General features: G+C 43.9%; 1 protein-coding gene across 1 annotated transcript; it reads left to right on the forward strand.

The window, feature by feature from the left end:
• Positions 1–244: 244 nt before the first annotated feature.
• LOC120667956 (disease resistance protein PIK6-NP-like) lies at positions 245–6,505 on the forward strand. Its single transcript, XM_039947928.1, has 4 exons — positions 245–1,601; positions 2,027–2,150; positions 2,503–2,618; positions 4,754–6,505. Exons 1-4 carry the CDS (start codon positions 309–311, stop codon positions 6,503–6,505), a joined length of 3,285 nt encoding a protein of 1,094 aa, XP_039803862.1. The 5' UTR covers positions 245–308.
• The last annotated feature ends 4,622 nt before the right edge of the window (positions 6,506–11,127 follow it).

An 11,127-nucleotide genomic window follows, 5' to 3' on the forward strand; every position in this document is an offset into this window, starting at 1 on the left:
AGAAATAACAGATAAAGAGATTCTTTTAGTGAATAAAGGGAAACTAGATGCAAAGTTGTTTATGTTAGGTACACGGCTAGGAGAAATACCATGAGTGTTTGCTCGCTATTTGCACATCTTGGAAAGCAAACTGTTCTTTGCTTGCTTCTCCTATCAGATATGTTGCTTCAGATCTGATGACAGGAGTCCTATTTATAGTCCCCTACCCTTTGCTTTGTGACATTGCAGGTGTATAGCAGGGAGCGTTGTCACCATTTGCTTTTGCCATCCTCTACATAGAGACCAAGAGAGAGAGACAGAGAGCAACAATGGCAGATCTTGCCATTGGGATTTCCAAGACGGTGGTTGAGAAGCTGGTGAACAAGGTCAGGTCCGCTGTCAAGGAAGAGGCGGAGAAATGGCAGATCCTGCAGCGTGACATTGTTTTCATCAAGGACGAATTCGAGATGATGCAATCCTTCCTCAACACCACCGGGCGGGAGCGCATGAAGAACCAGGTAGCAAGGACTTGGGTGAGGCAGGTTCGTGACCTGTCTTACGACACTGAAGACTGCATCGAGTTCGTCCTTCACCTGGACACAAAGCGGGCGACCTTCTTCTGGCAATTCTTCCGCTTACTGAAGCCCAAGGTGGTACCAGCAGCGCTGCCGCTGGACCAAGCCGTCGCCGAGATAAAGCAACTCAAGGCCCAAGCTGAGGATGTGAACCAAAGGAACATACGCTACAGCCTCACCGGCAGCTCTGGAGATCAGCAGATGCTGCCAGCTCCTGCTGCCAGCAAGAGGACCCTGGACATCTTCATCAAGCCCAGGGATGGCTTTGATAATCAGGCAGGCACTTTGGACCTCGCCAGATTGATAAAACGGGAGGGCAAGGAACTTCAAGTGATTGCCGTGTGTGGAACAGGAGGAGATCTTGGGACAACATCCATCATCAAGAAGGCATATGACGAGCCTGAAATCTGTGGCATGTTTCCATGTCGCGCTTGGGTGAAGCTGATGCATCCTTTCAGTCCCCATGAGTTCATCCGGAGCTTGTTGGTTGAGTTCAGCACAAATTCTTACAAGACCCAAGAGCCCAATACCGAAGGGCTCAAGATCCAAGAGCCCAATACCCAAGGGCCCAAGACCCAAGAGCCCAAGACCCAAGAGCCCAAGACCAAAGATCCAAAGACACAAGAAGAACCCAATACCCAAGAGCAAAAGACCCAAGAGCCCAATATCCAAGAGCAAGGAGTTTTAGAATTAGAAGTACAAGAGCAAGAGCAAGAGCAAGGAGTTAACACCGGAAGTCTGCAACAAGTGCTGGAGGTGATGAAGGCAACCCAAGAAAGTATGCTTGCAGAATTCATGGGGAGAATCAAGGAGAAGCCATACCTCATCGTCCTAGAAGGTCTCTCCACCATCGTGGAGTGGAATGCCATCAAGACATTTCTTCTAGACATGAAGAATGAGAGCCGAGTTGTTGTGTCAACGCAGCAGGTTGAGATGGCAAGCCTGTGCGCGGGACAGCCATACCACGTATGGTTGCTCCGGGAGTTCTCAACTGAGCACTCCGTCTACGCCTTCTCAAACTCAAAGGACCTTCCCAAAAAACCACTGGTAAATACCAACAAACTGCTTTTAAAAAAGCTTTCCTACATTTTTGTACATGTCTCTATATATCTACTCCTTCCGTTCCAAATTATAAGTCATTCCAAGAATTTCGGAGAGTCAGAATTTTCTAAATTTGATCAAATTTATACAACAAGATAATAACATTTACGATACCAATTAAGTATCATTAGATTCTTTGTTAGTTATATTTTTATAGTATACCTATTTGATGTCATAAATCTTTATATTTCTCTTTATAATTTTGGTCAAACTTTAAAATAGTTTGACTATCCAAGATTCTTGGAATGACTTATAATTTGGAACGGAGGGAGTATTTACTACTAGTTACATACATAGTGCTCATCCTACATGAATACATGTGCTGATGTTATGCTTCTTGCTTTGCATACATACGTACCTCTGCTTTGCAGGTTAATGAAGCTACCACATTGGACAAGTGTTTGAGTGACGAGGACACAGAGTCCTCAGACCATTGGCTGAAAGTACATGGCCTTCGTGGGCGCGATTCGGAACTAAGTACACTTTGGGGCCTAGGTACAAACACACAGTGTGGTCTCCGTCTGCGGGGTGGCTGGTGCTGGGAAATCTTTTCTCGCCCAAGTCCTCCATACCCATTATAGTCCTCGAGCTCATGGTTGGCACCATGGAAGCTACGTTGTTAATGTACCCCATCCGTTCGATATCACGGACTTCTGTGAGAGCTTGTATCTTGAAATCTTCTCAACACCACCAAAAGAAGGCGAAGATATCTTCCGGATGTGTTGGAAACATCTTGAGCAAAAACCGTGCCTTGTTTTTATTGACGGCTTGCGGTCCAAGGAAGATTGGGACTTGATAGAAGCTAACTTGATACCGGCTGTACCATTGTTATCTTTCCCTTTTGGAGGCTGTACCATTGTTATTACCAGGGAAGAAAGTGTTGCCAGACATTGTGCAACGTCACCTGATGCAGTGTGCCGGGTCAAAGGTCTAGAAGCTGATGCGGCCCGTCATCTCTTCCAGGTGTGTCGTCAACTTGCTTCATGCATGCTAACGATCTAACTAGTCACATATAATATGATCAACTCATCATTTGGGGGCGTGACAACTTGAATATCTATAACAATATGTCTATCCCAATATAAAAATGCATCAGTAATCAGTTAGGGATCCAACATTTGATGTGTCATCCTCCATTCTTGTTTGATCTAAACTAGCCCATTAATACATGCCCCTACTATGCGGGTTACAATGTTAGATGGACAATTATAAGATCATTGATAAAAATTAGTACCTAAAACATATCAAAATTGCTTATCTTATTGTGCACACCATCTCTCTCTCTCTCTCTCTCTAACACACACCCATTAAATACTCTGCAATCTCTGTATGTTCACAATAAATTCATGGACTATTATATATGTTTCGCCATCAAATTTCATGTTGTCCCTTTCGCATAATCTCTCCTTACATTAGTTTAAATTATGTTAATTCTAATTGTAGCCTATATCTAGTGAGGTATGAATCTATATTTAGCTTTCAAACATTTGTCTTATTAGGTACCACAATTTCTTTATCCACATGTTAACTATAAACAGTATCTCTTATTGTACCTTTCATTAACTTCCCTTTAGTATTTTTGCTAAAAAATAGATACTAGGTCTTATGCTATACTTTTTTTAGTTACTGCGATGGCATAAACATTCATTTCAAGTATATTGTTTTTAGTTACTGCAATGCCATAAATAGTCATTTCAACGGTACATATTGAATTTTCTCTAACAAAGAAAACTCTATGTGTAGTAGTATTTTAAAAAATAGAGTACATACAACTAAAGTATCATGTAATTATTTTACAATTCTTTAGTCAAAACTTTAATTAAAAATTCTAAGAAGTAGTTACATAATTTATTATCACGAATTACCATACAATACCAATTGGAGGCCTCAAATTTTCACAAGTTTGTTTAGGGGTAAAAAGAAAAATCCTACAAAATGTTCACAATAATTAGAAACATTTGGTCTTTCATTTTGGTAGACTCCAATCACAATCACCAATATTAGACATTGAATCTATTATCTATTGCCAAAAAAACACCTCTACTATTCAAAAAACACATAAAAGGAACACTCTAAATTTGCTTTTGATTTACCCATCTATGCCATTATACGTATTCAAAATAACCCAACCTTTTATTAAATTACATACATATGTCATCATGATAGATAGTTTGGAATAACTTAATTTGTTTATATAAATTTCCCATCTTCTATCATTATGAATGACAAATAATGTATGTCTTAGAATTTGTTTCTAAATTATCAGCATCCACCGTTACAAAAAATCATCTCTGGACGAATACTAACAAAGCTATTACATAAAATAATATTGTATTGGGGTGAGCATTGTTATCCCATCTTAGATCTCACTTCGTGTGGTATCACCGATCCTAAGTGATGTGGTGTTAGTTTTTAATAATAAGTGTGCCCTTTTAGTACTTAAGCATGCAGTTTAGGACATAAATTCATTATTTAAATAAAATATAAAAATAAAGTTAAGAAAAACAATAAGAGTTATAAGAAATCATGGCAGATGAATAGATTTATTTAAAAATCAAAACATAGATGCACGGTGCCATAACATACATGATTGCAATAAGTGCCACCAATGCTAAGCTAAGGTTTGAATTAATTTTTTCGAGGAAAAACTATTAGTACATGTGGAAAATATATGCAGATTGTATTAGGAAACAAACAAATAGAGAAAACTTGTGAATTAATATAAAGTTACTTTTATTAGTCATAGATATTTGATAATCAAATGTAATACTTACGTCTTCTAACTCTCAACCATGTGGGAAAATGGTTTGATGGACTGTAGTTAATATAATGAAAATAAATAACAATGTCATTGTAGTTAATATATTTACATATTGCAATCTGATATATTGATAGTAGTTGAATTGTCTAGTGAATTATAATATTTACCATAATGTTATAATAAATCACTTAGTATGGACTTACAATAGTCTTGTAAGTTAGTATAGTAGTTGAATTGTCTAGTGATATATTGATATGATATTATAATATATATAATTTTTTGCTCTTTTTCTTGTTATATATGTACTAATACAATTTGTATTTCCTATATACAACAGGACACCTTTAAACCTGACGGAATCTCTAAGGGCGATTCTAACATGATGGCTGAAGCAGATCTTATCATAGACAAGTGTGGCAGACTTCCCAAACTAATAGTTGCTTTAGCTGAGTACTTGGCCGAAGTACCAAACGTCATACGGGAGGCCCGGCGTCTGAATGCCAACTTTATGTATGCACTGAAGACGACCAGGAAGGGACTTGATAGCTTCCGGGACGTATTCACCTGGATGTATTCAAGATTTCAGGCTTGTCATCAACTACTCAGGAAATGCATCTTCTATCTGTCACTATTTACTCAAAGCAGTATCATTCGTCAGAATCGTTTGGTGAGGCGGTGGATTGCAGAGGGCTACTCTGAGGGCACTGACAGCAACAGCATGGTGGAATATACAGAGAAGCTCATCCACGAGCTTATCACCATTGGCATGATGGAGACACATACCAAGGCCGGTGACATGAGAATGACTTCTTGTCAGATCAACTCATTGTTCCTGGACTACTTCATCTCAAGGGAGATGGAAGAGAACATTTTCCTTCCACTAGAGGTCTCCGTACTGGTGCAGGACAGCACGATGAACACACAACGTGCAGGACAACACCTGGCAATAGGGAGCAGCTGGAAGAGGGACAAGTTTGTGTTTGAAAGCTTGGACTTCTCACGGCTGCGGTCTTTGACTGTATCCAGAGAGTGGAAGCCATTCTTCATATCTGACAGGATGAGAGTGCTTCGAGTTCTCGATCTGGAGGACACAAGTATAACAGATGATGATGTCGAAGAAATAGTGAAGAAGCTGCCTCGCCTCAAGTTCCTCTCCCTGAGAAGATGCACAAAGGTTTCTTGCCTGCCAGATCTGTTAGGTAACCTGAGGCAGCTCCAATCTCTGGACATAAAGCACACCTCTGTGACTAAGCTTCCTAAGAGCATCATCAAGCTGCAGAAACTTCAGTATATTAATGCCGGCACGAAGGTAGCGGCGTTGACTGACGACGAGCCCTCAACACCACGGAGGATTATTAGGCATGGACATGTTGTTGCTTGTGATGGCGTCATGGTGCCTGGAGGAATTGGGGCACTGGTCGCCATGCACACACTGGGTGTTATCAACGTCAACACAAGAGGTGGTTGGGCCACCCTGAAGGAGCTCAAGAATCTGACCCAACTCCATAAGCTAGGAGTATCTGGCATCAGTAGGAGTAACTTCAAGGGGTTGTTTTCTGCTATAGTGGGCCATAACCATTTGGAATCCCTATCGCTGCAGCTCCACATGGACAAGGATTTGGACTGGTTGGCTAAACTCACCCCTCCAGGGAACCTACAACGTCTCAAAATACACGTACATGTAGAAAAATACGCACACTGGAGCTGCCTACAGGCCCTTGGGCAGGTGAGAAGGCTGCAGACCCTTAGCTTTCGTTTCAAAACGGAACAAGATGTTGAGCTCCAGTTCAGTGACATGATGGACAGTGGCACCTGGTATGCACCCAACCAATTCTGTGAACTCAAGGTCCTCGAGATAGCTTGCAGCTCCAACCTACATGTCAAGTTCGCAGAAAATGAGATGACTGAACTTGAGCTGCTCAAGGTTCACTGCTTGGAAGGGTCGTCGCTCAAGTTTTCTGGGATAGAGCGTCCAGCTAAACTCAAGTATGTGTGGCTCAAGGGTTCTTTTGACGACACAGTCAAGGCAGAATTGCGGCAGAAAGTTAAGCAGCATCAGAACAAACATCTTGATTTGAAACTGGAGTAACAATGTTTATCCGGATAATGGTGGTTGCTGCAGGTCCACACTCTTCTGGCTGGTGCATATTATTTTATTTCTCTTTGTCCGATCCTCTCAATACTCTTTACTTCCTATCTTCTCAACCAAAACTAGACAGGTAGTCACTCAATTTCAAATTCTCAAATTGTAAGTATCTAGATGTATTGTATATCTAAGTGTGTAGCAAGAACTATGTAAGAAAAATAAAGGCGAAACAAAGTGCATATTGACATTAGTAAGCCTACAGCTAGTGTATCTTGTAATTTACTTTTACTCCATCTAGTAGTTGCCTTGGCTTCCAAGTAAATGAGAAAACTTGGCATCCAAGTAGTCTAAGGCATCTTTGCTTTATGCAAGGAATATGCTAGGGGTAGTGGGTGGTCTGCTCTACAAAAGCAAGGCAACCGCACATGGTCTGTAACTGAACCGAGAGCTTTGCTATTTTCAATTCAATCCAAGTGGCCCTCAGGTCAAGCTGACCTCCGGGCGTTTGGCCTACTGTGTGCATATCTAGGCAACAATTGGTATCGGAGCCTAGGGCTTCTACGCCGCCACCGCCACATCTGCCATGTCCACCTCCGTTGAGCGTGCCAGCCGAGCAGCCGATGCGACCACAAAGGAGAAGGGTGCCTTCACCCCGGTTGAGGATGGCACCCTCTTAGATCCACAGAGGTAACGGGCTAGACCGGGTTTGGGTCGCGGGTCGAGTTAGAATTAGGGCCAAACATGTTAAAGACTTTGGTGGGGCCCGCGAGGATAGTTAGCATTTGAAATTAAATTGAGGGGCACTCCTCAATTTAATTTCCACACAAGTTCAACCAAGCAAATAAATCCGATCAAATTCGAATAAACAATGTAGATCCATTAAAATCCAAATACTTCACACTAACAAAAAAATAATCGTTAATTCAATTCAAAATTTTAATTACCAGAGATATAAGAAGGTAGAATTAACACTTAAATGAATTTACTACAGCATACCACTCAAAAAAATTTGAAATACACATTTTTCGACTTTAACAATCCAGAAAAATCTATGATGTTACACAGGGGGAAGAAGCTAGGCTCCCTGAATCATGGTCCATAATTGTGGTCCTGAAGACCAGTGGATCCCAAAGACCTAAAGATTGAGCCTGATCTTGAAGATCAAACTATTATACTCTTTTTTTTCTTGGTGAGTTTTTCCCACTCACTACCGGATTCTGGCCATTTGTCGTGTGCCCAAAGCATACGGCGAAGGCCCCAAAACACACGGCATACATGTTCGCCGTGCCCGGCCCACGGCGAATCCTCGACGGCGACCAAACACGACGGCAAAGCCGGCTTCGCCGTGTGCTTTTTATCGGGCACACGGCAAAGACCTTTCCCGTGTGTTTGGGCCGGCAAACGGCAAACGGCAAACTAGAGCACATGACGGCGGGGACGGCCACGGGGGATGGTAACGGCGCGAGGAGGCGACGCTGGATTCGAAGTTCGCCATGTACCATGGATCCTGGCACACGGCAAAGATTTGAACTTCGCCGTGTGCCAGATCCTGGCACACAGCAAAGATTTAAAAAAATAAAAAAAGATTCTGTTACAGCTGCCGCGCGCCACAGGCGCCACCGCGTCCGGCCGCCGCCGCACGCGCCGCCGGCCGCTGCACGCGCCCACACGCCGCCCGCCACGAGTCCAAGTCGCCGCCGGCAGTCGCGTCCTGCCGCCAGCCGCTGCACTCGCCCGCACGCCGCCCGCCGCGAGTCCGAGCCGCCGCCCGTGGCTCGTGGCCGCCGCGCCTGAGCCGCGCTCGCCGCTCCCGTCGGCTCCCTCAGGCTCCAGTGCCCTGCCCCGGCCGTGACATTATTTTAGTTTTAGATTATGCGAGATACACTATTACTTGCATGCTGACCACGATCGAGGCCAGACTCCCGTTAGCAATGGAGACTGGAACTTACGATGGCTTGGACGAGCGCAAAGATGGCGATGGTGAGGTAACGTCCGAAGAAGGAGTCGGCGAGGAAGCCGCCGAGGAGGCAGAGCAGGAAGGAGGTGCCCATGAAGTCGGTGACGACGTTGGCGGCCGCGGCGCTGGGCAGGTGCATGGTGCCCGTCAGGTAGGTGACCAGGTTCACGGCGATGCCCATGGTGGACAGCCGCTCGCACAGCTCGATGCCGAGGGCCAGCGCCACCGGCACCCAACCGCCAGTGCTCGACTTGTCAGAGAGAGATGAGAGGGAGCGTGTGTAGTGGAAGATGAAGGAGAGAGAGAGGAGGGGGAGCGTGTGTGGTGGAGTTAAGTCATGAGCCGTAGTTCACCGTGTGCCAAGATCCAAGACACACGACGAAGTCTTACTTCGCCGTGTGTCAGACTCTAGACACAGCAAAGTTAATTTCTATTATTTCATGTCCACTAGTTTCATAATGAAATATTTAAAAATTAACTAAACATGAACACTCATATTTTTTATACGGCCTCAATGACATGATAAATATTTTTTTACTAACTCAAATTTCATTGTTTCATGTCATTATTTATTATATTTTAATTATGTCAATTAAAATAGTTTACTTGCAATTAATACATTAAAAATACCAAATGGACCCGGAAAAATATGAAAATTCAACATAAAGCAATCATTAACGCATATTGTCTATAGAAAAAGTTTAAAAGTCAAACTCAATTTTTTTATCATGACACGTACAAATCTAAACTCATCCTCTTTCTTCTCTCTGAAACTTCTTCGGGAAACACTCAATTTGTAAGCATCATCGTGGCAAAATGTTCATATCGTGCTCAAATTTTTACCATACATTCCACGTAAGATAGCATGAAGCTGCGGCAAATCTCATAATTTTCTGACGTCATTCTAATTTTATAGAATTGAAATACTATTTGCATCATCGTAATGTTTCATTACCAGAAACTTTGAAATTTCATTTGAACTATTAGTTAAGGTTTCACACTACAGTCAATATCATGAAAATCATTTCAACAATTTTTTTCCTATTATTTCATGCACTTTTCATTAAAAATTGATTTATACCACAAAAATCATCTAAATGAAATAAATTAGTTAAATAGAACTAACATTTCTATAAAAATCTCATATTCAAACATTTAGTATCAAACAATATATTGAAAATGTAGATAAATTTTGGGAGGAAAAATTATAACATTTTAATTAAATTTGCCGTGTGCTCAAGGGTGGCACACGGCAAAGGTTGCTTTTTGCCGTGTGCCAGAGATGGGGCACACGGCAAAGGGTGTTGTTCGTCGTGTGCCTCTCTGGGTACTGTGACACCTCAGGTGTTAGCACATTTAAATACAATCAATGTACCTTAGTTAAAGTTAAAAGAAAAATTTGAGAAATTAATTCAAAGAGAAAGGATCAAATAAAAGACAAATCATACAAAAGAAATTAAAGGAAAAAGAAAAAGGAGTGAAAAGCTACTCAAAATTTAATTCAAAAATGTGCACAAAATTTTTGTTGGCTCATGAGAGGTGTTTCAATTGACATGTGCTCAATTGACCTTCAGCCAAATTCAAGTCAAAAACTGAAAAAAAAAACTAAAGTCTTTTTGTGCAAATATGCAAATGTACCAATAGTTCAAAATGTGGGGTCCAAATGAAAATTTGCGTAACACGAAAGTTGTAGATCTTGAAAAATTATGCAAAAGTGGTATCCAACACTTTTCCATTTGAGCCCTCCAAATAGGAGAAAATTTTTGTTTACCAAAAGGTCCCTGGAATTTCAGAAATCCCAAATAGGCCCTCACCTTCACCTCTCTCTCCCGGTGCTCTGTTTTCCCGCCGCCCGCCGTACGCCGCCGGTGGACGAAGTCCACCGCGCGCCCGCGGCCAAATGGACCCAGGGGAGTCTCTCAGCGCCACCTGGCCGCCCCTTGGCACCTCCTCGCGCGCACACGCGTCTCAGACCCCTTCCCGAGCCGCCACGACACCCCCGGCCGGTGCAGCGCCGCTGCAGCTCCGCCCGCTCGCCGTCGAGTCGCCCAGGACCAAATCGACCCCCCCAGTCACTACATTCCTCACCCAAGAGCTCTTTGGCCTATAAAGACCCCCAGAACTCCACAGTCGCGCCCCTTCTTCCCCTTCTTCCTCCTCCCGCCGCTCCGCCATGGCCGCCGAGATCCAGCTCTTGCGGACCGGCTAGCCCAGCCCCACATTGCCCCCTCCGACCACCGCAATAGCTTCGCCACCTCCTAGATACGCTCCACGCGCGCGGAATCGAACCCAAACCTCCTCCCGATGCCGTTCCCCTTTTGCGCCGCCGCCGGCGAGCTCAGGCTCACCGCGGACCGGCCAGCTCCGAAGGAGACCGAGCACGACAGCTACCCCAGAAGCATCCACGAGCTCACGCGGTGCTCGTGTGCGCCTTGTTCCCCTACCCCGAGCCCTCCTTCACATCCAGCGCCGGCGAACCGAACAACCGACCCGCCATCAACGCCGACGAGCTCAAAACCGTGCACCAAACACTCGAACGTCGACCAGGGTAGGTGTTCCTCGATCCCTTCTCTCCCACGCGCCTCCCCGTGGCAGCCCCGGTAAGCCCTGCACCGCAGAACACCACCGGCAAGATGCCACGGCGGAGAAGGCCGGCGAAGGACCCGGT

This window comes from Panicum virgatum, chromosome 3N, assembly GCF_016808335.1.
Source record: "Panicum virgatum strain AP13 chromosome 3N, P.virgatum_v5, whole genome shotgun sequence".
Lineage (NCBI taxonomy): Eukaryota > Viridiplantae > Streptophyta > Magnoliopsida > Poales > Poaceae > Panicum > Panicum virgatum.

What these genes read in the sequence shown, in the direction of transcription:
- LOC120667956 (XM_039947928.1), top strand. Translation starts at nt 309, where the DNA reads ATGGCAGATCTTGCCATTGGGATTTCCAAGACGGTGGTTGAGAAGCTG. An exon ending in AAGTACACTTTGGGGCCTAG is followed by an intron (nt 2,151 to 2,502) that starts GTACAAACACAC and finishes TCCCTTTTGGAG; the next exon opens with GCTGTACCATTGTTATTACC. An exon ending in CGGCCCGTCATCTCTTCCAG is followed by an intron (nt 2,619 to 4,753) that starts GTGTGTCGTCAA and finishes TATATACAACAG; the next exon opens with GACACCTTTAAACCTGACGG.